At 53.7% G+C, this 27,695-nt stretch overlaps 6 protein-coding genes across 6 annotated transcripts; 4 read left to right on the top strand and 2 right to left on the bottom strand.

Moving 5' to 3' along the window:
* Positions 1-1,712: 1,712 nt before the first annotated feature.
* On the top strand, positions 1,713-3,097 carry V2A60_003781 (GATA-type transcription factor; the record flags this gene model as incomplete). The annotated part of the gene is made up of 3 exons (XM_083255107.1): positions 1,713-2,456; positions 2,546-2,851; positions 2,918-3,097. 3 exons carry the CDS (start codon positions 1,713-1,715, stop codon positions 3,095-3,097), a joined length of 1,230 nt encoding a protein of 409 aa, XP_083111233.1.
* Positions 3,098-17,531: 14,434 nt separating this feature from the next.
* On the bottom strand, positions 17,532-18,434 carry V2A60_003780 (uncharacterized protein; the record flags this gene model as incomplete). Its single annotated transcript, XM_083255106.1, has 1 exon — positions 17,532-18,434. The coding sequence occupies one exon, from the start codon at positions 18,432-18,434 to the stop codon at positions 17,532-17,534; it is 903 nt and encodes a 300-aa protein (XP_083111232.1).
* A 527-nt stretch (positions 18,435-18,961) lies between these two features.
* V2A60_003779 (uncharacterized protein) lies at positions 18,962-19,378 on the top strand (the record flags this gene model as incomplete). Its single annotated transcript, XM_083255105.1, has 1 exon — positions 18,962-19,378. One exon carries the CDS (start codon positions 18,962-18,964, stop codon positions 19,376-19,378), a length of 417 nt encoding a protein of 138 aa, XP_083111231.1.
* A 576-nt stretch (positions 19,379-19,954) lies between these two features.
* Positions 19,955-20,323, top strand: V2A60_003778 (uncharacterized protein; the record flags this gene model as incomplete). The annotated part of the gene is made up of 1 exon (XM_083255104.1): positions 19,955-20,323. The coding sequence occupies one exon, from the start codon at positions 19,955-19,957 to the stop codon at positions 20,321-20,323; it is 369 nt and encodes a 122-aa protein (XP_083111230.1).
* A 1,030-nt stretch (positions 20,324-21,353) lies between these two features.
* V2A60_003777 (FAD-dependent oxidoreductase) lies at positions 21,354-22,697 on the bottom strand (the record flags this gene model as incomplete). The annotated part of the gene is made up of 2 exons (XM_083255103.1): positions 21,354-22,529; positions 22,629-22,697. 2 exons carry the CDS (start codon positions 22,695-22,697, stop codon positions 21,354-21,356), a joined length of 1,245 nt encoding a protein of 414 aa, XP_083111229.1.
* A 2,187-nt stretch (positions 22,698-24,884) lies between these two features.
* V2A60_003776 (alpha/beta hydrolase) lies at positions 24,885-25,931 on the top strand (the record flags this gene model as incomplete). Its single annotated transcript, XM_083255102.1, has 1 exon — positions 24,885-25,931. The coding sequence occupies one exon, from the start codon at positions 24,885-24,887 to the stop codon at positions 25,929-25,931; it is 1,047 nt and encodes a 348-aa protein (XP_083111228.1).
* Positions 25,932-27,695: the final 1,764 nt, after the last annotated feature.

Here is a 27,695-nt window from a genome sequence, read left to right as displayed (position 1 = left end):
TTTTTTTTGGTTGTTGCGGGTGGCCTTGTGATGCCTTTTGCTGGGGAGTGAGGGGAGGGTTCGCGACGAGATGGCCGATTTGTCGTCTACTCGAGTTATCGTGGTTGTGATGGTAGTGGTGATGACGAGAAGGAGGAGGAGGAGGTGGTGGTGGTGGCGGCAGGCATCGCATCGCCTTGCATCGCAAGCTTGGAGCGCATCTCGCGCGACAGTGCGTTGGAACAAGAAGAAGAAGAAAAAGAAGAGGAAGAGGAGGAGGAGATTCAATGGCCATCGATGGAGAGACGATGATGACAAACAGAGGCGGGCAACAGGCAACGGGCAGCAGGCAACGGGCAGGCAATGGGAAATGGGCGAGACTTAATCTCTGCTCTGCACTCCGTAATCCGTAATCCGTACTCTACTAGTAATGCGTACATGCATGGGGAGAATCGACCAGTCCGACCAAGGACGGAACGTCCATGGATGGATGCCATCCAAGACATCAGTTACCTGTCGTCAACCTGCCCGCGCGATTCATCCAAAACCGTGCCCCATCTTTTTCCTTTTGGCTAATTTATCGTTCTCTTGGTTCTCTTTTATTTAATTTTTTTGCTTTATTTTATTCCTACTCGCATCGTTGGTCTTGTCCTCACACCAGCGTCGCCGACCGGACCCCCCCTCCCCACCTGGTCCATACAGGTACACCTCTCTCTTTGCACCTCACCCCCTCTCTCTTCTGCTCACCAAAAGAGAGAGGGGAAGCAAGAGTGTCGTTTCTGCCCCCCACCCCCTCCCCGAATATGACACCCTCGTCAATATACCCCCCCCCCCCCCGGCGCTGCGTTGGCCGAGGTCCTTTGCTGTCACCCCCCCTTTTATCCCCACTATTACACCTCGTGCCCCTCCTCCGATTCCCTTTGAATTCTTTTTTTTTTATTATTCTTCTTGTTCCCTTCTCACATCTGCCAAGTCAGATGTATCGACGGGCCTAAAAACGCGCCAGATCCTCTGTTCTTACCCAACACATAAAAAAAAAAAAAAGACAGGGCCCCATCCTCCATAGCCATCCACGCCCCCCTTTCTACCTGTATTCCCTCGCGACCGATGCGGTGGCCGTCCTACCCCCCCTCCCTCTCCCTCTCTCCCCCCATCAAACCCCATCCGCTTCTCCCCCATCTTTGGTGTCATTGCCACGCGCATTCTGGAAACGGGCGACTCCAGCAAGCACCGCCCGGCAAAGCTCCGTCTGACTGGGCACCCTGTAGTACACAGCAGTAGCTCCTCTAGCTCGGAAGGCAAGATTTAGGGAAAGCCTAATGAGGAACCCCCCCCTCCCAAAAACATGAAAGGAAGAAAGAAAGCGAGAGAGGAGCGGCCCTCAGTATAACGTACACGCCCGTTACTACCAACACACACACACACAAACGCACACCATTCCACCAAGCCAACCTTTATTACCACCCTCCCCCCCCCCCCCGTCGTCCTCGTCTAACTTGCCATAACACATATTAACAAGCCTGCCCCAACATCATCGTCCTTTGACTTTGATTCTCCCATCTTTCAACCTTTGTCCACACACACACACACATACAGATACCTACTACCAACAACAGTAGGCTTTGTCTTGGTCGACGGCTTGCCCAACCAATACTCAATCAAGCAACCATCACAACCTCCAGTACGCTCACCAACAAACTACACACACAGCAGTTGCAAGTCACCAGCCGGCCATGGCAGCTGCCTCTGTGCTCACACCAAGCTCTCATTATCAACCGCCGTCCTTTGCCGCCTCGACCTACCCGTCTCACTCGTCCGGCTCTCCCACGCCAGCCATGATCTCCTCCTCCGAACCCCGTCGCCCAGCCGACGACAGCAACTCCAACGAGCCGCCTGCTCGCCAGTCGCTGCCCTCCATCTCCGAAGTCATCTCGGGTGCCCGCCCCGGCCAGTACCCTCCTCCTCACAGCAGCCTGCCGCCCCAGCCCAGCTCCGGCGGCCTGCCCTCGCCCTTTGCTCCTCCTTCTCGCCAGTACAACGACTCGGACAAGCACTCGCGCTCCCCCCAGCCTCTACACCCGGCCTCGTTTCCCTCGAGGCAGGACGCCATTCCCGCCTTTGCCGACTCTCCCAGACCTCCCTTCACCGGTCGCCCCGGCCTGCCTCCAGTCACTGATCGCAGACCTACGCCTCCCGGCAAGCCAGATGGTCCCGGCCACGGCCCTGTCCACCACGATCACCGCTCCGTCTCGGGCGGCTACCCTCAGCCTCCTGCTCCCACCTCGCATCCCTACCAGCCCGCTCATCTGCCTCCAGGCCAGATGCCCCTGCCCGGATACCCCATCTCTCCCCGCCACGAGCACTACGACGCTCCCCGTCCCCAAACCCACGGCGAGCCTGCTCCCTACGCGCGCAGCAGGTACGAGGCTGCTCCCAGACACTACGAGAACTGGACCTACCACGAGTCCTTTAGCAGGGTACGTTGAAGAAGCTTTGGGCGGCCTAAACTTGGCCGGCTTGCCATCTCAAAACCCTCTGTGTGTTGCTAACAAGATGTCCTACCTAGATTGGGTCCAACTCTCGAACACTCTTCAACTTTGCCGAGGCCTACGGTCGTGCCGCCCAAGAGCAGCAAGGAGGCCAGCCCGCCGTCGAGCGTCTGCCCAGCGAACGCGAGGTCAATGAGATGCTCGCCAACGTCGACTACATTAAGCGCTCCCTCGAGCAGGTTCGCGACATTGTTCAACACACGGAGCGTGCCCGCGAAGGAGCCAAGGCCAAGAGCGCCTACGAAGAGAGCCACGACGTCAACATGTACAACGACGGCATGAAGCCGCACTACCCAGTCAATGAGGTCAAGAAGCGCCGAGGTGTAAGTTTTTTTTCTTCGACGATGCCCTGTACGCATCCCAGTTCACGTGACTAACAAATCGCACAGCGTGCTGCCCCTCCCGGTCGCTGCCACAGCTGCAATAGAATCGATACTCCGGAATGGCGACGTGGCCCCGACGGCGCCCGTACCCTGTGCAACGCCTGCGGTCTGCACTACGCCAAACTTGAGCGCAAGCGCCAGCTAGAAGCACGTTCGCTTCGGCCCAAGACGGAAGAGCGCAATTAGGAGATGTGGATGGGTGGCGCAGATTCGTCTGCCTAACAAAGAAGCCCCGGTGGGGTCCCGCGGCCGTCAATTGACCCCAGTGCGCCCTCGACGCCTGCGCTCTGGCCAGGTCTCTGATCTGCGCACATGGAAGACACAAAACAGAGCCAGGGGTGCCGATTTTTCTTTGGCAAGACTCTGACGAGTCCAACTTGTCAAACAAGAGGAGGCTTGTTTAGAACCCGAAATCGGCCGCAGGGCTACAGGCTAACGTCACGACATGTCGATTCGAGTTGACTTGAATCCCGTTGACGCACACGGCTCCAGAAGAAGAAGAAGAAAAAAACCAAAATACCCCCAAAAATCATTTTTCCTCGGCGAAGGAATCTGATGAAGAGCAGCGCACGAGATGCGCGCATGTTGCAACTACAATACCTCGAAGGATGACTTGAGCGAAAGGGGGATGTGGATCGGGGCATTCATTATCGGCGTTTTGTTTTTTTGTTTTTTATTTGTTTGGCCTTGTTTTCTCCAAATCATTGACTAGTTTGGGATGGATTCTTGAGTTGATGTCTTTTCCTTTCTTTTCCTTTTTTTTCTTTTTTTGAACATGATTGTTCAATTTTGGGAATGTGGCTGTGCCCGGCCGGTGGGCTGGTTGCAAACCCTCTCTTTCCACTGTGGCGGTAACGTCTTTTTTTCTGTATGTTACAGTGTTGTGAACCGGCATGGCAAAGTCTTGTCCATTCGTTGATAACCTTGGGGAGTTGGTTCGGGTTTTTGTTTTTGTTTTTGTTTTGTTTTTGTCTTTTTCCGTCGTTGCGTTTGAACAATATCATTGGGACGGCCAGCTTTGTGAAATTTTTTGGGGCTTTGTTTTTCAGCTAGTTATAGACTCATGGCTACAGAACAGGGTGGAGAAGAGAGGGGGGAGAGATTACGGCAACGCAGTCTTGACAGTAAATATGCAAATGAAACAGGAATTTCCATTTTAAAAAAAAAGGAAATCATCATGCAAACGTGTGCAAGAGCGTAACATCGCGTGGCGATTATAGATCTATGACGACGGGCTTCCCCCAAGGTTTCTTAGCGTTGTATGCTAATCGTCTCTTGAGCGACGAAACCAAAGGCTAGCGAAATACGGAATCAATTTTCCCAACCCCAAATGTACATGTGTGTTTTTGCATCAAACCACCTAAGTTAGAGAAAATGGTGGGCACTCTGAGGGAGAGACGGGCTTGTGGACACTTGGGCTTGTCTGGAATGCAACACTGTTGAGTCAAAAGAATACTACATGTGCGTGTGAGTGTGAGTGTGAGCGAGTGAGTGAGTGTATGCATGCATGCATGTATGTGTATGTGTGATGGGGTTCTTGAGAGTCAGCTCCCATTGACAAGCTGAAAAAAACACATACACACATACACATGCACACAACATCGGGGAAGAAACAGGTCTCTTTTTTTTTGCCCCAAACCCTCAAGTCCGAGGAGGACATTTCGGCAAAAGGGGGGGGGAGGAGGGGGGAAAAAGTCGCCGGCCGGAATAGGGGACGGCTTGTCAGGTTTACCATGCTTGGCTGAACCGAGATTTTGTTTCGGACTTTTTTTTTTTTTTTCGGGACAGATGGCTTTTTATTTATTCATTTTTGATATTTTCCCTTTCTTTTCCCTCAGATGATGAAATGTCGCATAATCATTGGGCAGCGAATTTTGGGTTTAGCAGCCAGAAATAAATAATTAAATTTTGAAAAAAGAATCAAAAAAGAAGAAGAAAAAAAAGAGAGAAAGAGACTATCAGCACTTACATGCCAACCGCGGCGCTGCCCTTGGCCACCCTCGAATGCTAAAACTTGACTCCTCCCTTTTCTCCTCTCTCTCTCTCTCTCTCTCTCTCTCTCTCTCTCTGTTTGGACCGGCTGAAACCTTTTTTTCTTGGTGTCGATTTAGGGGGGGGGGGACGCGTTAGCGCCGATGACAGATCTCATGGGGCCTAATCCAATCGTGCCCCAAAAAATAATAATAATACTAATGAGAGGGCACTGCAAACTCTCGACTGCGTTTCTTGTACGGTCATCGATGGCATTGATGGAGAGTTGCAAGGTGAAAATACGAAAATATGAGATAAAACAGACGAGACGAAATAGATATTCAAAAGAAATGTAGAAAGATATTTCATCGAGTGCACGCTCATTCTTGTCCTTCTCCTTCTCACTCACTCCCTCAATCTCCCTCCCTCTCTCTAGTCTCTCTATTTTACCTTTTCACTTGAACTTCATCTTGGTCCCCTCCTTTGTTGGCCTAGTGCAGATCACTCTCTTTGGGCCTGCACGTCCTTCCCCCCTTCCCCTCTGCTCTGCCCCCATGGGCAAATCGCCATCGACAAAATGACTCGACCTTGCATCCATCATGTCTAGCCTCACCTTTTCGGCCCCCCTCTCCCAAAAAAGGCCGGGCATCCCATGTTTCGCTCGCCTCTTTTTTTTTTTTTTTTTCCTTTTTTTCCTCTTCTTTTTTTTTGGTTCATATACAGAGAAAGAGGAGAGGGGGAAAAAAGAAAGAAAGAAAGCCCCTGGAGTAATTGTGCATGATGCCGTTGTCGCTGGGCTATTTCGGGGAACCACAGTGACATGTTCCGGATGCACCGTCGCGGCGCCGCGTGGCGCAAACCCAGCTGAGTTCAGGAATGCGACGATGAGGAGAGGAGGGGGTAGGGGGGCGTATAAACATTGTTTTCCTTTTCAAGATCTGATTTCCTTTTTCACCTTTTTTTTTACTTTTTTTTTTTGCCTCCGTCTCCTTTGTCATTTCTTTTGGGAACCTCGTGATCATAAGGAATGCGGCCACAACTATGACAAGGAGTTGAATCACATCATGGGCAGAAACTCAATCGCGATCGCTTTTTTGCTTTTTTCAGCGCAAACTAAAAAGGGAACCAAGCCACTACTACTAGTAGCTCTAGACATACAGCCTGTAGCTTGCTTGCATCATAACTTGCATCAGTGGACAATTGAAGCCAGGAAGGAAGAGGGAAACGTGTCATGTAGAAATGGGCCCGATGCGTGATGCAATAAACATGCACAGGATTCGAAGCCTACCAAGTTGCCTTTCTTTCTCTCTCTCTCCTATTCCCTCACCCAACGGATAGCGTCCTCGTAAGTAAAACGAGGTTGCATACTACGGGAAAGGGGATCATCAAAACCGACAGCCTTTTTCCCAAGAAGAAGTCAACACCGCGGCGACTTTCCTTGTTCTCAAGATTTTCCCAAAAAAAAAAAAAAAGATTACATGTAAAGTATTACGAAGACCGAGAAGAGAGACACAAACAAGAAAAGAAGAATGGGAGTTGACCGACCCGAGACACAAAATGGTCCTGCCCCCTCCGAGAAAGACCCTCGATTCAACGGTACGCCAAAAAGGCCACACAACATCGGGGCACGGAAGAGACAAGCAATGGTCAAGGAGAAACCCACCACCTATTTTTACTTTTTTTTTTTTTCTCCCCCAACTTGTAAGGAATGTGGACTAGTTGACTAGCTATGAGAAAACATCGGGGCTACTATACGACTCCGGCTGGCGGTGCCGCGTCATTCAGTCATTCATTAACTCATCCCTTGAACTTGAACCCCCCCTCCCCCTAAAGACAGTGCTTTGTAAGGGGAAGGGGGTGATTGTGGTGGGGGCAAGAGACCGAGTCTGCCAGCATTCCTCTCCGTCAGGCGGAGAAAAGGAAAAACATGTACTTACACAATCCTGCCCATCAGTCATTGTGTAATTTGGACTGGCCTGGGGAGTTTTTTTATTTTGGCTCTCTCTTTCATTCTTTTGGTGTGTAGGATTTGGTCAAGAAGGAAAAACTGGTGATTGGAAGCCCCCGGCAAAGATGGGAATCCATGGCGCGCCAAAGTTTGTTTCAGGGAAAAACTACCCCATGATAGATAGGGTGATGGTGGCTTTTTTCAAGATTGGCGAGTGGCTGGGCAAAGCTCGGAAAAAGTTGGTCAGTTGCGATGTACGAGGGGGGAAAAGGTGCAGAATAAAAACAGGAAAAACGAAGAAAAGGAAACAGAGATATCGGAAACTACTCAGAAGGGGAAAAGGGGTCGGCCCAAGTAGTCAAAAATAAATCGACAAATATCAAATCTTTTGGCGTGGTTGCAGGTTTCACGCCATTGCGCTGCCTCTGTCAAGGGCACTTTGCTTTGAAAAACGGCTTTTTTTTTCCCTTTCCCTTTGCCAAAGGAAAAAAAAATGAAGATAAAATCTGCCCACGGGCTTTTTTTCTTTTCTTTTTCTTTTTCTTTTTTCCCCCCAGCGAGCCGCCGCCTCTGCATCAACATTCCCCCCGCGGGGGGTTCCAAGTCAGAAATTGACATGGCCCGTATGTTAGCTGAGCAATGCTCCCCCCCCCCGGGGCCCCCCCGGCCGAACTGCCCCTCTCCTTTCAGGGAACGGGGGGTACAGACTGACACGCCGGATCGCGCGCGCACCCGTCCGCGGGGAGGGGTGTTTTCTGTTTTGCTTTTATTTTGATTTTATTTTTTGTGGTGGTGGTGGTGGTGGTGGTCGTCGTCGTCGTCGTGGAAGAAAGAAAAGCAAATTATCAATTCCACAAGCCTGTTGCCCCCGACCACCCCGACCACCCCCAAAAACACCCGTCCCAGCCCCCGGTGAGAACAAGACCTGTCATTTTTTTTTTATATATGGCGCTTGTGCGACCAAGAAACGGCCAAAAGAAAGGTGTAGTGTACTACTGGGTAGTAGTCTGTACATGTCTGTTGTGTGTGTCGTGCAGAGAGACCATGGCATGGACGAGGGGAGAGCACATGCAAGGCATTTATTATTAGCTAGGCTCGCAAATACCCTTTTTTCCCAGTGGCTTGGGAAGAGGGAGAAAAGGGGCGTCTTTCTAGTTTTCTTCTCTTTGATGAACACGGGGGCTGTTATCCTGCCTTCTTCTTTTATTTCCTTTTTTTTTCTCCCTCGTGGTGGCTTGACGCTGTCGCATCAGGTATGGAAGCAAAAGAAAAAGAGAACACGTTTTCAGTGCTTGCTCTCAATATATCCGTATCTACTCAATATTCAAAGACTGAGATAAGAAGGAATAGAAAGAGAAACAGGGGGAAAGCATTGCATCCGTATTGTGACCCCGACTTACACTTGAACTCAAGTTGCAACAACGAAATGAAGCTACGTCTTTCTAGTTTACAGTTGACGCAGATGCATCTAAGCGTGTCTTGCTTTTTACCCGGCATAGAGACCCTCACTTTTCTTTTCTTGTTTCTCTTGTTTCTCCTATCTCAGCCTCTTTTTTTTTTTTTTTTGTTCTTTTGCGCCCATGCAAACAGTTTGGGTCATCTTTTAAAAATGACCCTTACCCTTACCCGAGGCTGTAAAAATGACAAGGGGGGGAGCGGGGGGAGGGTTCTGTGAACTGCAGAAAGGAGATGAGATCCAAACGACCAAATCACCGGGAATTTCTTGTTCACTGTCTTATTTTTTTTTCTCGGCCGCGGCTTTTTTCAGCGAGCCAACCCCTCTCCCCCCAACATCCTTTGTTTTATGACGGTGATATCTCAAACGCCATAATATTTGGTCACCGATCGCCCAAAGATGATCCGAGCACAAACAAGACTGAAAGGAAAAATAAATATAAAAAAAATTAAATAAAAAAAATGGAACAGACAAAGGTCTGTAGAACGTTTGGTAGCCTCAACCCCGGGGTGCGGCCGGCGCGTGCACGGTTGCAGGAATGCGATGGATCTGACAGCGCACACATGCAGTTAATCTATGCAGTGCAAGTATCGAAGTAAAATAAATGAAAATTAAAAGAAAAAAAAGAGGCACGCAAGGGCGGAAGAGAGGGAGGGAGGAGGAGGGGGGGTGGACGTTGACTTGAGCGGCGGCGCCTTTTCCTTTGACGATGTTGTTGTCCGTCACATGTGTGTTGCCCCCTTGGGCCATCGTCGCCATCGCTGCCGCCACCGCCACCGCCGTCGCCCAAGTCATCTCTCTTGCTCGAGACAAGGGCAGAACTTTTTGGACCCGTATATTTTTTATCCTTTTTTTTTTTTTCGAAAATAAACTCTGGCGCCGTTTGCCCGGGCTAGAGTCGCTGCGGCCCTTGCGACTCTGCAATCTATCGCAGACGGCATATGCCTCGTCTCCCCCCCTGCCTTTCCTCCCCTCATTCAGCTCGATCAAGGCCCCCTCCCAAGGCAGGGGCCTTGTCAAATGTTGCTATTTCCCTCTAACCCCCTGCCCTTGGGCGGCTTGGCGTTGGAATGCGTACCTGCCATTTGCCAGTGAAAACAGACCAGAATGTCACATCCCTTGATCCGACTGGACTCTTTTACGCACCTCGGCTTTCTGTCTACATTTGCGGTCGCTCCCGTCGTACGGTTCCGAGTGCTTGCTTCAGCTGCAAAAAATGTTTTAATTATTTTTATCCTCTCTGTTCGACTCTTATTATAGCATACAGCAGCAACTACAGCAGCCACAGCACACCCCTCCCCCCTTCTCTCTCTTCCGAGATTGTCCGCTCCAACCTGCCGTCCCCCTCATTGTTCGCCCGCCATCGTCTTTGTGGCCGTTGTGTGTGCAACCGTGCAACTCTGTCAGAGCTCACAAAGGCTAGCTGCAGGATGGATCTCAAATCCTCTTTTTTTTTTCTCGTTGGCTCCGAAAACGGGCCAGGGGTGGGCTTGCTGAAAATGGGCGAGCACATGTAGTACATGGACCCTTTGTCATATGCCCATCGGGGCTCACCGCTGACAAGATCCTCCAGCTCGCCCGTCCTTCGTGTCACTGTGATGATGGAAACGGGCCACGAGATATCCGAACGGTCATGACACGTTTGCTGTGTAATCCCGATGCCTCTTGTTTCTTTTGTTCTCTGCTCGCTGTACCACGCTGCTCTTGCGCTCGTCCTGTTCTCGCGCCTCCACAGCCTGCGATGGACGTTTGTTTCATCATTTTCTTTGCTTCGCCTCCGCAGCAGCCAAAAAAACAATATCCCCCACGGCCAGAATTCTTACCAATGTTACCTGACAAGCCGACTGTCACTCGCCAAGTCACCCAAAACCGCGCTGTCGGCGGGTACGATGGGAGGGGCTGGGTTGTATTAGTTGCGGGTGGGCGAGACAGAAAGCAACGCCACCGAGGCGCCATCGCTCGCCAGGCCTCTCTCCTTTGCTTTTCTCGCACATGCGCCGGGCGGGAGAGGAGCAAGTCAAGGGGTTTGTGATGCCCACCGACGCTCCACTGCTAGATGCATGTGGCCATGACTGTAGTCGATAGACGAGCGTCGCCTTGGTGGCACAGGACACGCATCCAATTCAGCCAGCCGACCATGGCCCGCGCCGCCTCAGACACCGAACCTGCAGGTCGTTGAACCGGCGCCGTCTTTTCCGCGCGCTGGGCGCTGTGTCACGTCTTTAGCCGATCCGTCTCGAAAAGCCTGAGACTTGCTTTTTGTGGTGTGTGTTTGTGCATGCGCGTTCGAACGCCGTTTTATTCTCTTTTGCGAGTGTCCACCACATTCTTCTCAAGAGCGCGAAAGCCACTCTCCTAATCTCTTTCCCCCCCTCCTCGTCTTAGCTCTGGTCGTCCCTTGTCGTTGCGTGCTGCGAAGGTGGTGTGAGCGCGATGAACGGGCCGTCGGGTAGATTGGGTGGGGATCGCCGTTGGGCGGTCTTGGCAGGCAGTTGCGCATAACCAAACAGCCCCTTGCAACGTTCAGTCGATGACTTGCATTCAGTGGCACCATCGCATACAAACAAAGGAAAGCATAAGTCATGTTGCTCCCGTCTGCTGGTAGCCACGTATGTCCTTTCCTGCACATAAAACAGTCGTCTTGTCTCGAACTGCTCAAGCCCGCGTGCTGCCTACCACATACGCAACGTCAATCAAGCGACTCCGCTCTACCACCAGCCATCACACGAAGTGGCCTCCCCTCGATAGCCCAACGCTGAATCGCGCCCAGCTGTGGAGAAGCAAAGAAGGCGTCATGAGACATCGAGTACCATCCGCGACTGATCAATATTTTCGAGATGCAAAGTGAACTCCATGGCGCATAGTGCCCACCGCGCCACCGCCCAAGTCTCAGCCTTTTTTTCTCTCTCCCGCGGCTGCACGATTTTCCGAGACCTGATGCTCGCCCTCGCTTCACTACTGATACGCAGCTCTTCACACTCGGCCGAGCCGTGTGTACAAGGAACTGCTCTTCCAATACGCGGTACGTGGGTCTCACGATGCCATCTCGGTTAGCTAACCGCAGGGACCCAACCAGTAAGAACCCTTGACCCTGCTGCAGACTGAGGCATGCGAGGATATGCCCAGATAGAATATCCTTGGTGACTCAGTAATCAAGTTCCATTATTGTGTCATCACACGCTAATACTGCGCGAGGTATGGAGTAATCGACGACACACTATCAACCCGCCAAGAGACCATCAACCCACCAGAAAGGAAAAAGGAGACCAAACGTGCAGATGCCCGCCGCTACGCCTCTCCAGCGAGTACGGATGACGCCAAGTGTCATGCCGACTATTTCTCGCATGGCTGTGTTCGAGATTTGACTTAGATGTAAAAGCTGCTTGTCCATGCTACGCCGCTTTGCGCTACAGGAGAAGCTCATGTGGCCGTGGTTTCACCTCCCCCTTGTGAGCGCCGCATTCCAGCTACTCAGTCGGGCACCATTCCCCATCCGCGTCCGGCAGTTGCAATATGGCGCTAATACTCCAGGCTGGTGGCATTAGCACCAAGTGTTGACACTTGTCCAACGCATTTGGCGAGTCGGCTGCAGACCTTGCCAACTTGCCAGCATTCAGTCTTTGAGCGGTAGGCTGCGCGATGATGGCTAGAAACTATCCGGAAGCCGTGTCAAGATTGAATCACAGCATCGGCCAAGCATCAGTTCGCGACGGCGCCACCACAGTGTCTGGCTTGTTTCCAGATCGGACATGTGTCGGGATTGTCACAAATGCCAGTCGCCGGTCTACAGCTCGCCCATACTGCGATTCAGGTCAGATGCCATTCCAGGCGTGCGATTAAATTGTTACATGATGATACTCTCGCCCCATCTCTCCAGCATGTCTTGCATGGATCTTGATCTCGACATTTTGATACAGTTGTCGCACACGCCCCCGTGTCGGTTTTTCCTCTTCTGTGCTAGCGTCGGCGCCGGCTTGCCCTCTGTCTCTTACTGGCCTGGCTGCGCTTTGGCGCATCTAGCCCGGATCTCGCTTCCGCTGCAGCTAATGCCAATCTTTCTCCCAGTCGGGCACCCGTGGCGGCGCCCAAACCACGCACTCCGAGGTCTCCCTCCTGAAACACTGCCAGCCTGACGCGGATCCCACGCACTTATGATAGCAGCTTGTTCGGTTGTCTCGCATTAGGTCGTGTCTGAGGATAAATTCCTCCGAGATTACGAAATTCGGCAATCTTGCGTCGTTGCCGGCCGGAATGGCGTCGGGTCATTATACTCATTGCGAGTATTTTGCCAGGGCAGCCGGTTGAGCCATTATTGGCCGACCATTGCACATCAGACTGGCGCCTACGGCGGGTCGACACATCATGTTAGAGCTGAGAGACGATCAAACTGATGCGTCACCTGCACGGCTAGTCAACTACAGAGGAGAGAGTCCACCCACAGGGTCCGGTCCATAAGGCAGCAAGTATACCACAACCCGGCAGAGTTTTCAAGACCTATAGCTCGTTTCGTCTGTTTTCATATGGACATGGTTCTGTCTATACAGTCATTAATCCGTCTACCCTGTTTAGTGGGCCAAGTTCGTCATGTCTCGCCCGGAATCATCGCTGCTTGGTGCTTGCTTTTTGCTCTTCCTGCCCACTAAGTATGCCACAGCTGCTCTGGTGGTAAACTCCTCGGCAACGGACCATCGCTGATGCAACGTACGACTGTGCCGGGAGAGTCGCCCACATTCCAGGATCGTTCAGCTTGGCGGTATGGAGTCAGGAGACGCTGCAAGCACAATGTCTCAAGACCCGTCGTCTCTTATTTTTCCATCGACTGGGGGCGTCATTATTCAGGTAAAGCCATGCAGGAAAATCCCACCCCACACCCACCCTGAGTAATGCCAATCAATGTGGGAAAGATCTGGACTTGCACGCACACCGCTATCATTGTTGTCATGCCGGACTAAGAGATTACGTTTAATGCTTAATTCGTCTCCCTCTGATAAAGTCCCTCATCGAAAGCCTTGGGAGACCTGCAGAACAAGAGGCGAGAAGTAAATGAAGAGAAAAAGCAAATGCAGCTGTCTCGGCTGCAGACAATGACTCGGCTTAGGGTGCCGCAGCTGCGGCGAACATGAAGACATCGATTGCGTGTAGTACCACCGTACTAGATCAAACGTCGCGGAGCCGATGCTGCAACAGCTCAGGTCACGCTATGCCACCAAGTGCTATGCTATGATTGAGTTGACCAGGTCTACCTGAACTCTGCGTTGACGTGTGCTGGCTAGATTACGTGCCATCGCATGGAGGACTATTGGGTGGGCTTTTTAGAGCGTTGCATCGCTACGATCTCCCCGGCCAGCCATACGGTGTCATTCACATCTGCCGAGGCCTCGTCAGAGACACACCCATGCGCAGCAGACTCATTTCACTCAAATACGGCAAGACCCGGCGCAAGACCCGTGTGAGAGGCGATAACTTTGGAGACAAAAATCCACTGTGATGGGAGCCATCCTAGTTGACTCAAGGGTCGTATTAGCAGAGTCGTGATGCAACGCATCGCAGGGTGCAGCAAGCGGCCTATGGTCGTTCACAACTGGAATTTACTGGCCCCTACCCACCGCTATTGATATAGAGGCGTGTGTTTAGGCAGGTGCAATCTCCCCTCACTCATCTTGCCTCACCAAAGTTGCATTCTAGGCTGCCCCGTGCGTTTTCTTCTGGAAACTGCTTCTTCATCATTGTAATAGTAGTGCGGAGTTTCGCCGGCAGGCAAAAAGGGTCCAGGAAACCAATGGGGCACTGGAACAAGGACAGGGGTAGCCTTGTCGATTGGCTGCTGACGGCGGAGTACTTATCATGTTCACTTTTTTGGGGGGGATCTTTAGCGTGGCCGTCATTGAACGCCCAGCCCACCGCAAAGTTGTCGGTGATCCAAATGGTAGGCGCAGCGCGACCACAGTGGCGATGCTAGTCTAGCCCTGTTGCGTCACGATGAACTGGCGGCTTGCCCCATCTCGTCGTATCTGATTACCTAGTTGGCCAGGTCGGGTAAAAATAGGCAAGCAGCGGCCATTTTCAACTCCTGATTGGGGATCCCGAACCTCCGAAGCAACTGAATCGCGGCAGCGTACTGTTGGAAACCAACCAGGTGGGTTTGGCGATGATAACCCCATGTGTACTCAGTACTGACTGAGACGTCCTCCCCCTGACGCGACGTAAACCGTGGTTTGTTGCGAGTTACTACTGTCTCTGGCCAACGGCAGGATTTGTGGACGGATGGCCCTCGCGCTGCTTCGTTCGGGAAGAAGCCGGAACACAGGAAAGGGGGCCGCAGCGCTCACAGCAGCCCATCGTTGCCGATTTCAAAAGAACCGAGGTGATGGGTCCACGAGCAACGAGCACTATTATGGTTGCTTAGCGGGATCGACCTTGGGGCTGAAAAAGGCAATTCTGTGCGATTTCCAGGCACCGATCATCCCCTCGTGCTCCTGCCCAGGCAGAGAGAGGATGTTCGGCATTTGCGCAGCCCGAGGACTCGGGAAAGCGATACACGAATGTGCAGTCGCCGTACAAGGGTATATTCTTCTTACCCTTGTCGGCACAGCCTCATCTTCCGTTCTGTGGGCGCACACCCTATCTTGACAGCTGAGCCTTGCCTGCCTCGATGTCAGCGCTAAACTGCGCAACCTCAAGAATTGCTTCTATGCATTGGCCGACAATTACTCACAGGCACGCAAAATAAGCAGAGGGTATATCAAGGGAAAACAGCTCTTTCAACTTCCATAAAAGGCATCAGCTTGACCGCCTCTCCCGGCTGAATTGGGGTGTATGATTGTGACCCACAGGTTCATTCCACAACGGTAATATCTCTCGAGTCAGGCTCTGCATCATTGGCAAATGCAAGCAGCTGGGAAACGAGGCTCCTTTACAGCTGTCCGCGGTGATTCGTTCCCATCCCGAAACAGATGTCAAAACAATCCACCAATATCTACATCGGACTATGGGCCCCCGTCGCATCTTAGATTTTTTGCTCGCGTGACCTAGTTCGCAGTGGATACGGCGCGCGCCGTAGGATGAGCTAACAAAGGAACCCTGCTATACGATTCGCGCTTTTGGTGCCTGTCGGACTATGCTAGCGTCGGGTTTTTGCAGCGCTGCTCTGGGAGATGGCCGCGCGGAATACGGGACTCTCGAAAGAGGTTGCAAGCCCGAGTCTGGGGCAGCGAAAACCCCCCATCCAGAGCCGGATGTTCCGAAGATTTGAGCTCGTTTCCGGCGACGTTCTCCTTGCGACCCCCCTTCCGACACGGCACGACAGCCGGGAGATGATCAACACGGCGAACAGTTTTCTTAGCCCGCGTATTTTTGTATACGCTCGATCTAAACGAGTTGGTCTCTTGTTAGCCTCCCGCAGCCCCCCTTTTTCGCCTAGTTGCCATCTATGACGATATGATGGTTCTTTTGTTAGCTGGACGTTGTTCCCGACACTCGTAGCAACTAGAACTCGGTTCGGTAGGGTGGCTTTTCACTCAACCCACCGTCGCTTCTTGTTGTGGACGCGACGGGCGAGTAATGGCCATACCGGATGGCTCTTGAAAATTTGTGGATTTTATTCCCATTCCCGTGCCCTCACGATACATCCGATGTATGGATCTGGGTAGACGCACCAGGGCCAAGCTCTAGAACCCTTCTAGGCCTCTTTCTTGTTCTCCCTTGTCATCCACTTTTCCTGTCCTGGTCTTCCGTGCCAGGTACTTGGACGCACACCGCACCCCCCACCATCGCGACGAGTCAGCAGAGTCGTCTCATTCCTTTGACTATGCGACTCCCTTTTTTTGGGGGGGGCGGTGAGAGGCCCTCTTTGGAAATCTGTAGCTTGAGGTGGCCCATCGTGGAGCTGAGGGGAGGAGGGGGGAAGGGGGGGGGGGGGGGGGGGACGTGGCTGCCGGCTGTGGAGTGAGAACTCGAATGGGGGTGGCGGCAAGAGATCAACTTGTTTGGTGCTCGTATTTTGCACCGCCACGGAACAAATAGTGCAAGGCAATGGCCGGTGAATGATAGATCTTGACCATCAAAGCACAGCTTAGTTGAACGTAACACTCTCGGCATGACTGAGCTTCTGTATTTGTGATGAACGCTGACCCCAACAAGCACCAGCCAGCCAAGCTGAGTGCCAGACTTGCTGCCAAGCATACTGTCTTTAGCTTTGGATTTGACTCTGCTGAGAAGGACGAATCGCATGTAATAAACTTGAACATTTCGGAATCCAACCCGGGCATATCAGTTTGGTCCCGAAACATGTAAATCTGAATGTAGTAGGGAAGCGATGGTGATGGTGATTGAGCGTGCGAGATGCATTACGGGTATAGGGTAGGTCTACTAGCACCTGCAAAAGGGCCCAGCTCCCTCTCACTCTCCCAGGCGGACCGCCCGAACAGTATCGGTGCATTGTGAATCTATTCGAAACAAAGCCGGAAAGCCGGTAAATTGGCCCTGGAGAACGAAGTTGGCTTGTCCACGCTGAGTTCCGTCCCAGTATCCGGGTCATCTCTTCGTACCTTCGAAGTGGTAGTCGGTAGCTCGCGTTACACGTCCTCGTCAGGAGGTTCTTCTACAACCCTGAAATTCTTACGACATGAACCTACATGTTCTGTTGTTTCCGGACCGTATCTATGCTTCCAAATCTTTCAAATCATAGTAGAACACCGACTGTCCCTGCACCGTTCACGTTCTCACCACGCCTACCGATTCTTTTGGGGATACCCTATACTTCTCTACATGTCCCGTCTTATCGTCCTTGGGTCTTGCCCGTCTGTCCCGTGGGTTCGTACAACTTTGACGTAAAACTCTCGTCTAACTCGTCGTTGAGCTTCGGGGGGTGTACAAATTTGGCCGCCAGCCACCCAAATACCACACGCGAGCCGACGAGAGAAGAGCAGGAGCCCCGTTCCTTGATACGGATGGGCGTCCCTATCCCCGATGCGACTGCAAGCTGAGCACAATTCGGGTGTGGCCTAGCCGGCGCAGCTCGGGGTTGTAGCGGTAATTTCTTGCAAAGAGCTACTGCCAAGGGGCAACGCATGGGCGGAATGAGGCGGGTAGAGGGCATCATCTCGTTACTGCCTGACCGGATAAATGTGTATGCTCTTGAGCAGGTCTGTCCGTCCGTCTTCGTACAGTGTTCAATGTATTGCCACCTGTGCCACCGCACGAGCTTTGCCCTGTCGGCCATCGCAGCGGCACGGGTCCGTGTTTCTCTAAGCGACGACCGTCTTGGCAGGATCGAAGCCTCCGGACGCGGTGGTGCGCTTCGGCCGGTGGCCCTCCACGGCGTCCGGGTTCGGGGGGAAGACGTAGCCGCGCTGGTTGGCCACGACCCGGACGCCCCCGCGCACCATGTCGACCGAGTAGTGCGTGTGGCCAAACACCCACGTCCGCACCACCGGCGCCCAGCCGGCGCCGTCGACGAGCATCTCCGTGGCAAACGCCGATGCCAGCGGCCCGCCCTCGTGTTCCGGGAGGGAGGTGCCTTGCAGGCACGGTGCGTGATGCGTTGCGACGAGCACGCGCCTCTGACCACCGCTACCGCTACCGCTACCGCTACCGCCGCCGTCGCCGCCGTCGCCGTCCAGGCTGGCGACTTGCGCGCGCAGCCACGCCGCGTCCTCGCGGTGCGCGGCGCAGTGCGCGGCGACGGTCCAGCCGCCCGTCACCTTGCGAAAGTCGGCCACGCGGGCCTGTACCAGGGCGGCGCGGTCCGCGGCGACGTCCGACCACAGCGTGCAGCCGAGGACGGTGAGCCGCGACCGCGGGCTGTCCCAGCGGGCGCGGTGCAGGAGGACCAGCCGCGGCGCGAGGGCCGGGTCGGCGGCGAGGCGGCGCGCCGCGTCGAGCCCGGCCGCGCGGCTCAGCCCGTAGAACTCGTGGTTGCCGAGGACGAGCAGCACGGCCTCGTAGCGCGCCGTCTGCGCGGCCAGGAAGGCCCGGTAGCCGTCGTAGTCGACGAGGCGGCCGACGTCGCCCGCCAGGAGCAGGTACGGCGCCGTGGCGGGGAACGTGAAGGCGGCGTACTGCTGGCCGACCTCGAGGTGCAGGTCAGAGAGGATCTGCACGCGGCTATACCATGATCGGCGCAGAAGCCTCAAGAGAGATGATCTCATTGTATTCCTGCCTGGGAGGTTAGACGAAGATGACAGCAAGGTGTACATGGCTCGGTCGGTAGGCAGGGTAGTACCTGCAAGTGGAGCAGCTTGTGTGGGTCCGGCACCAACCTCCCTAGGCGCCGTTGTGGATGGTGAGCTTAGATTCGACGTCAGAAAGCCATTGGATCTTGCCGCGGCTTTCAAACAATCATGTCGGCGCTAGAAGCTGTGAGCCGCATACTTGGTGACTGTAATTTACCAGTATGTATCGTTGGCGAGCTGGCATTGAATTATTACAACGTCCCTCGGGTTATTCTTGTCTGTTAACCTCCATCTCCCCCTTAAAGCCCCCAGCTAATGTAGCGATGCAGGAATTGGAATTCTGCGTCTCGAGTGGTTTTTTGATCCTTGCAGCGGCAAAACTGTGCCTTTCAGGCAAATTTGAGCCCTGCGAGCCAGAGCCCGTAATCAATGTCTATACAGAGTACAAACGCGGCTTTCCCCGTCTGAGAACAACGTTTCTGCCCGGCAGGCAGCAGACCATCATGATATTCACCGCACATACGTATGGGCTGCAACCACTAGAAGAGAGTATTGTGAGACCTCGGGAGAAGGACTGCCATTTCAGCAAAGAAGTGGAAGAGCTCAGCGCAGAGGAGATGGCTGTCCTGACGTTGCCCCGCCTGGCTCCGTTTCTGGCCGGCCTGGCCGCCAAATTTCTCTTTGCAAAGGACGATGTCGCCATGATTGCTGTCCAGGAACTCATTGACGGCATGGACCTGGACGAAAGTTGGGTGAGCAGTCGGCTGCAAGACTGCGAGCCCGCGGTGCGCCGTCTTATCCTCCAGGAGATAGACGGCAAGCCCTTTAGGATGGACCACTTCTCGGAGAACGAAGTGACGTGTTTTATCAGGGATCAAGAGGAAGCAACCCATGTCAAATTAATTACTGGGTATATGTGACTGACTGAACGGCTGGCGAGCCACGTATTTGGCGGGGTTCGCTGTGACCAATGATGCTGCGTGCAGCTGTTTAACCGCCAACCGTGTCTATGCATGAGGCCACATTGCCAGAAGCGTGTGTTTGGCAGCTCCTCTTTCAACCATTCTGAACAATTTCAGTCTCTTCCGAACTCCTTCTTTCCTGCGGCTCGTGTGAAGCGGTGAATCAAGAGCGACTCAACGGCGCCGCCATTGCCTTGCATCGCGCTCTCTACGAGCCACGGTATGAACTTTGGAATCTTTGGAGACTGTGCCGTAATCACGTTTGCGAGCAACCGAACCTCAAAGGATGTTGACTGTCTAGTAGCTGCCTCCAATGATCAGGCGATCAGGCTTCTGGATGGCAAGCATGACTCTGTGTCTGTATCGCAGAACCGTCAGGATTACGTTGCTTTTCTCTGGTCAGATGAACCGGACAGGCGCAGAGCAGTCTTGATAGAGATATTCTGTGAGCAGTTTCCAGGTGCGTGAACACACATCGTATGGACATCCAGCATGCATGGTCATCGTTGGGAAATGGCAGGATCCCAATATTCCATGTCTACCCTATCGCCGAAGAACCAAGTCATCCGCGGCACTACGTTTGGACAAGCCACGTCCAAGTTCCTTGCCGTGTTTCACTTATTCAAAGGCAAGCTCCGGGCCGCGGCAACCCGCAGTAAATTCCATGACGCGGTGGATTTGCGGGCGCTAGAAAGTAAGCACGGGGAGGAGATCAAACTACAGAGCAGGGACCTCGATTTGAGCTATGTTGGGCTTGCCATCAAGCGGTATCCCGAGCTCGGGTATCTTTTCCAAAGACTGGAGGTGGATGTCATCCGCGCCAAGGAACTGTCCAAAGACATTGACCTTGCTAAGCTGCCCCCGCCGGCACTCGGGGGCGTTCAGCGCGGCCTGCTTGCATAGAGTCTCACATCATGGAGTAGGCTAAGGTGAAAAGTGCCGTGCGAAGCGCGAAAGTAGTGTGCGCAAAGAGCACGCAGAATTCAACGGATCAGACTAGGTATGCAACTTGTTGAGCAAGGCGATTCGTCGCAAAGGCCAAGCTAGCGACCAACCGAAGTAGAAGCCTGAATACAACGACTGTAGTCCCCTTTGACAAGATTCGGCGCTGCTCCTTAGTATGCGCCATCACTCACAAAGCAGACGGGCTGCAAGAACCCATGCTACCCTCACGGGCTGGACAGATCCAATAGCTTGTTTAAGCTGTGATGAGTGCCTAAACTCTTTTAAAGGATTGGTCTGTGATTTGTTCGAAGAGCTGTGTTATCGATGGCTCTTCCCGGCCATCCATTGGCGTCTGTTTAAAACAGATACATCTCGGCAGGACGTTCTCGATCGAGGTACATGTAGACAGTAGAGTACTATACTTGATTCGTTGGATAATGAGCAAGCGATGTATGCCTGTGAACAAAAGATACAGTGGTGAACATGCAGTAGAGTAAAGTAAAGACACCCGGAGGAGAGCATAGCGACGTTATGGACAGATTAGTAAGTAAGCCGAGGTCTTGGCTTTCAAGGGAAATAAAAGAGGGAGACAAGTTTACTAATATTCAAGATGAAGAATTTTGGCGCGTTCCTTTCAATTTCAAGCTCGCCTATCTAAGCCGAGCAAACAGCCATATTGGAGCAACTCTACCATCTAACCCGAACACTTCAAGGCTTGGATCAAGATGTGCTTTTCCTTTTTAGTGATGGGAACTCTTGGACAGTGTGCTGCATAGTAATATATCTGGATGCTAAACTTGGTCGGTGACTACATTGTCGGTCGTTGTCCTCAGGATAGAGCACTTCGCACATGGTAGTACATGTGTTTGCCGTACCTGGCACGACTATGATTGATAAACAGAACACTGCATGCCGGTATGTACTCTTATTATATTAGTCGTCATGCAACGAAGGAAGAAGGATTCTATTTTCTTTTCTCGGGCCAGTGTCATTGCTTGATGGCTCGTCGCTTGAGAACGGCCGAGTTCTCATCGAGGCAGTGGAGGTCGTGGGCGTCGAGGCAGGCCTCGCGGCTGAGCAGGGCGGCCGGGTTGGTGCGCTCGACCAGCTCGGCCTGGTAGGCGTCGAGGGCGTGCTCGAGGGTGGCGGTGCCGGCGGCGACGGAGGCGAGGGCGTGGCAGAGGTTGCGGGCGTCGAGGAGGCCGTGGTTGGCGGCCTCGCCGCGGTACATGGTCATGGCGTGGGCGGCGTCGCCGGCGAGGGTGACGCGGCCGCGGCGGCCGTCCCAGGGCCGGCAGGGCCAGTCCTGCAGCAGGATCTCCATGACGGGGGCGTCGGCGGGCAGCTTGGCGACGACGTCGCGCAGGGTGGGGTGGAAGTCGCGGGCGCGGCGCTTCATGAGGGCGACGCGGTCGGCGTCGGCGGCGGGGACCTCGTCGGCGGGCGCGGCGGCGAGCCAGGACTGCATGAACTGGAAGCTGTAGGCCTCGCGGCCGGTGCCGAGGGTGCCGTTGACCTCGGGGCTGTCGATGAGCGAGACCCACAGGTAGTTGCCGGTGGTCGGGTGGCAGCCCTGGAAAAGGAGGGGGTCGATGTCGAGCAGCGCGCGGGCCTCGGCGGCGGGGAGGGTGAGGGTCGCGCCGACGAGGCGGGCGGGCAGCTGGTGGTTGCGGTAGTCGTCGGGGAGCAGGAACTTGCGGGTCCGGGAGCCGGAGCCCTCGATGCCGACGAGGATGCTGCCGTCGGCGGTGGTGCCGTCGGTAAAGGTGGCGCGGACGCCCGAGGGAGAGGAGGAGGAGGAGGATGAGTCGGAAGAAGAAGACGAATCAAGAATGTCAATGGCGTCGAGGCGCTTCCCCCAATGGACGTGCTCGGCGACGTCGCGGAGGAGCAGCTTGCGCAGCTTCTCGCGGTTCACGCGGCGACGGTAGTTGGGGGGGATGTGAAACTTGGGCTCGAGGGTCTCGAGGTTGAGAAAGACAAAATTGCCCGTGTCGTTGCGGCCGACGCTGGGGTCGACCTGCACGGCGTCGAGGCCGCGCATGGTGTCCTCGTCGAGGAGCTCGCTGAGAAAGGGCAGGGCCCAGTGGAGGGTGATGGCCCAACCGTGGGGGCGGGCATCGATGTGCTCGTCGCGTTCGTAGATTTCAAAGGGGATTCCATTCTGGGATTATTGAGAAACAAGTTATTAGTCCAAGTTTTTCTTTATTCATCTTTTTTTTTTCTAAAAAGAAAAAAAGTTTCTTTATTTCTCTTTATTCACCTTTTTGAGGCCGTGCGCCAAAGCCAGGCCAACAACACCCGCGCCGATGATGAGGACGGGCTTGTCCATGATGGGATGTGCGGGGTAATAAGCGAGGGGAAAATGGAGATTCGTCCTGGTCAATCACGCACAAAAAAAAAGCAAGGCCTCGAGTAGGAGTGCCACGGGTTCAAATAGAGAAACAACGCTGAGGGAACAAGGGACAAGAGGGAGAGAGAGCGGGAAAAAAAAAGAGAGAGAGAGAAGCCGACGAGGGGCACAAACAGCGGCGCGCGGCGCAGGTTGGATGTGCGTCTGTGTAGGTGGTTTAGTTGGTCATAGGTTGCAGATTAGTTTTTGTGGCTTGCTCGGGTTTGGTTCGTACCTATAAAATAGCGGGTGCGGCGTTGGTTGTAGGGGCTGGGCTGGGCCGAGCTGGGGTAAGGATAGAGCAAGACGGGGCAAAAGAAAAAAAAAAGAAAAGAGGGAAAATCCCAGAGTCGAACCTGGCACCAGAGGGATATATGTTTTTAATTTGCTTTTCAAAAAACAAAAGAAGACAAAAGGGTCCTCTGGGATATTGTCAGGCAAGTGGCACGATTCGCGAATTACGAGGTACCTGCAGATTGCATGTATCTCGGTACCCTGATGAGAGCCAGTGCCTGTGTCAGTGCAGGTCCAGTGAATGCAGGCCCAGTCAGTACAGGTCAAGTTGGTGTAGGTCCAGTCCGTTGCAGGTCTAAGCTAACTACCTACTAAGTGACAACCGTTTGGTGTACTGATATTCGAGCTTTGGCCGGCGGCAGGGGTCCAAAGTGGGCGGACAGACATGGGTGGGCTTTTCATCACGTCAGCAATTGCCAATTCCATGACAGGATTTTATGAATGAAAGAGAGGGGGAAATGGGAAGCAGTTGATTTTGGCATGGCTCGCGGTTTTTTTTTTTTCACCTTATTTTCTTCTTCTTCTTCTTCTTCTTCTTCTTCTTCTTCTTCTTCTTCTTTCTTGCCCCCATTGTCACCAAGTGTGTAAATAGCCAACTACCTCATCCGCCAACCTTGAATAGCTAGGTACCTAAGTACAAGGTAAGTACGGAGAACTAAGGTAGCAGCCTGGCAGGTACCTGGGTTAGTGCCAGGCAGGGATGGTCGGTCGTCCATTGGCTGGCTGGCGCCGTCCTTGGCCATGATGCTTTCTTTTTGCAGGGGAAGAAAAAGAAAAACTCCCCATCGATGGAGCAGTCGGAAAGTTCGATCCAAATATATACTATCAATGTCGAGAATAACTGCACCAATAAAAGACACATGTACAGGCTATATAATACAGAAGAACTACTCCGTACAGAGTGATTGACACAGTGACACTAAATAAAGTCCAACAACCCCTCCAGGTGGTTCCACTCCCCACCTGAGAAGGAGAAGAATACTGGGTGGCCCGTCGCATCATCCACAAGCGAGGGGGTTTGAGGGGCGCTTTTGCTGCCTGCCTGCCACATGGCACACTCTATACTTTATACCTATCAGCGTGCTTTCCTGAACCCTTGAACGGGCGGGCATCGAACGGGAACGAAGTAGTGGGCTTGGTGACGGGATGGTGATGGATCGGGGGCCGAGGGTGGGCTGTCTTGATTATTTGTTACTGATACTCTTTTTTCGTCTTTGCTTTTGTTCTTTCCGGTAGAGACCAATCTCGAGGGTCGTAAGTAAATAGGTAGGTTAATTCCCTCCCTCCCCTTTGCCAACTGCAGATACCTACCACTGACCAGGGATGGCAAGTTGCACCTCTGAGACCCAGCCTTTACTAAAAAGATGGCCTGGTGCGCGCCGTCGGCTAGTGCGCGCGGCGCAGCGCTGTAACCTGCTGTGACCTGCTGTACATTTTCTACTCTACTCAGCACAGCCTGTCAAGTAGTGTAAGTACCAAGGTAATTCTAGGTAGGTACAAACAGAAGACGGCTCCAGGGACTGCGACCCCGCCGCTCACTCCTCCTCCGGCGGCGTTGTCCGGTCCGGCGGCCGCAGACCAGCCAGTCTCAACCCCCGCTATGCCAGCCCGTTCTCCGCCCAAAAATCGTTCGTTGCCCAGCCCAGCTTTTTTTTTGCTGCTGTAGTTGCGGCTCGTTTAATACCAAACCACTCACTCATATATACCTCTTTCTTCTTTGCTCATCGCCATTTTATAAGTACCATTTGCCCCCGATTCTTCCAATCCAAATCATCCTCTCTGTTTCCCAGACCGCGGCCCTCCTACAAAACACACATATACACACCCGTCATCATGGCCGACAAGTCTCACGAGCCCGTCCAACCCATCCACCCCTCGATGGAGGGCAAGCTCGACCCCGTCTTCGTCGAGCTCTACAACGACAACGTCGCGTACAAGCCCAACAGCGGGCCGATTGACCTGGCGGTGCTGCGCAAGCACTACTCGCAGCTGTACAGCTACGGCACCGGCCCCGCCCCCGAGGCCGCGCGGACCTACGACACGACGTTTCCCCTCGACGACGGCTCCGGCGCCGAGCTCGGCCTGCGCGTCTACGAGCCGGACTCACCCGGGCCCTGGCCCGTCCACGTCGACTTCCACGGCGGCGGCTGGGGCCTGGGCGACCTCGACACCGAGGCGCACATCTGCAAGCACATCTGCAAGCAGGCCAACGTGGCCGTCATCGACGTCGCCTACCGCCTCGTCCCCGAGCACCCGTACCCGGCCCAGATCACGGACAGCTGGGCGGCGCTGCAGCACATTCACGCGCACGGCGCCGCGCGCTTCAACATCCGGCCCGACAGCATCTCCGTCGGCGGCGTCTCGGCCGGCGGCTGCATCGCGCTCGCGCTCGCCCACCTGGCGCGCGACGCGGGCCTCCCGCTGCGCCTGGTGGCCGCGGGCACCCCCGTCGTCGACGACCTGCCGGCGTCGCCCGCCGACTCGCCGCACGCGTCGATGCGCGAGAACGAGTTCGCCCCGACGCTCAACTGGGCGCGCCTGGCCTACTTCAACCGCTTCAAGTTCGCGCCCGAGGACGCGGGCCCCGACGCCGTCCGCGCCGCCAAGGCCCGCGCCGGCTGGTTCGCCAACCTGCTCGACGCGCCCGACTTTGCGGGCTTGGCGCCGCGCACCGTCATCTTCACCGCCGGCGCCGACCCCCTCCGCGACGAGGGCGAGGCCTACGCCCGCAAGCTGGCCGAGCACGGCAACGAGGTCGTCCTCAGGCGCTTCGTCGCCGTCCCGCACCCCTTTATGCACATGGACGGCAGCCTGAAGCAGGGGCGCGAGTTTATCGACGAGACGGCGCGTTACGTCCGTCTGGCCCACTGGGATCAGTAGTTGGGGGAATGAATGGAAAAATAAAAAAAGATTATAAAAAAGGAAAAAAGAAAGAAAAAGAAAAGAACCTATAAGCTAGCTGAAACAGGCAATATAGTCGAGCACAATGAATGTAGTAATGACCAGACGCCAGACAGTTGATGTGGTGAAATCTGGAGTGACGAGTCTCGAGACGTTTTTGCAACGACACGCTACACTACACATTTACACGTATCATATTCCTACATGTATATACATGTACATGTATATACATGTACATGTATACATACATCAATATATACAGAGAATCTATAGACGCCTCACACACTCTCTCTTACTGGTACACACCATAACGACGAGCCGAGACGCAACAGAGTGAAACAGCCCCACAACCACATCGAGCAAATATGCCCGACAGAGGCGAGCTGCATCATCACAAGGCTGCACAGAAGGATTCCGGCGTGGCTTCTAGCTCAAGAGGCGCCCACGTGTTTCAGCTGCAGTCAGCACAGAAAAAAAAGAAAAAGTGATGCAAGTGTGTCTCTGTTTTCGGCGATATGGGGGAGGGGGAGGGGGAGGGGGAAGGACGACGAGGAGAAGAAGAAGAAGGAAGAGAAAAAGAAAGGCGAGGGACAACCTGTTGAATATCGACACGCGCGTTGCGCTTTTCGCCCTCTTTTCCCGGGAAATGTTCGTCTTTCATCTACCTGGGATGGCCCCCATGTATTTTACTTGGTACTTGGTAACTATCAGTATTAGCACTAAGTATGTAGCACTGACGCACTGGCTGTGCTGGGCTCGGCGATTTAATTTTGGGCATTGCAAAACGATGGCACAGTAAAAGGCGCAGAGGGACGGCCCGCCGGAGTCAATCGTGGGTCATTGTGTCCTCTATTTGTCTAGTGTTTTTTCTTCTTCTTCTTCTTCTTCTTCGTCTTCTTCTTCCCCTCTACCAAAACTGGGCAATATTCAATAATGCAACCGGAAATGACCGTGCGGAGAATGTCCTACAGGGGATGCGGGCGCACTGTGCCGCCGGGGAGGGGCCAAGGGGAGGGAGGGGGGATTTCAGCGTGGGCGCAACGTGGTAACATGGGGCGGGCTGGGGGGCTTGGGTGCTTGGGTGGGCGGCGGTGCCGATAATTAGCGGAGAGAGTGAGGCCCCCGTATCAAGAAAAGAGGAGCGGCTCTCGCGTGTTTGTTGCAAGAATGAATCCATTGGGTCAAGAGATGGTACCATATAGGCAAATAGGGTGAAATAGGCAGGATTTTTTCTTTCTTTTGCTTCTTCTTCTCCCCCCGTCCCCCCCCTCCCCGTACGGAGTATAGACCATGGTCGGCGCGAGGCCCTCGTAGAGGAAAAAAAAAACGGGTGTGGCTGCTGTGACTGCAACTTCAGCCGGGCTGGATGGCAGATGGCTACCTACCTACATTACCTCTCTCTACCTATAGTTATAGGTGCGGGACTTTTGCTTGGATGGGATGGCCGGAAGTTTCAATTTTGTGTCGCTGATTTTTTTCATTCTTTATTTTCATTTCCACTTTGGTTTCTTCTTGCTTCCGATGATTGATTGCTTTCGGTGTCGTCTCAGTGTGTGGTGTGATGTGTTGCCCATTCCCCCCCCCTTTTTCGCAGCATGCAACCAGATGCAAAATTGGCCCGTCAGAGATGGTCTAGTTGGGCAGATTTGTGGAATCATTAGGTACCTGAGCTGGTGACGTAGGGCATCCTATCGTCTACCTGGGTAAGCAAGTGTGATGTGCATTTCTGCATCTGGTGCCACG

This window comes from Cordyceps javanica, chromosome 2 (genome assembly GCF_051103115.1).
Source record: "Cordyceps javanica chromosome 2, complete sequence".
Lineage (NCBI taxonomy): Eukaryota > Fungi > Ascomycota > Sordariomycetes > Hypocreales > Cordycipitaceae > Cordyceps > Cordyceps javanica.
Note: the sequence above shows the minus strand (reverse complement) of the source record. Positions and strands in the feature narration are given on the sequence as shown.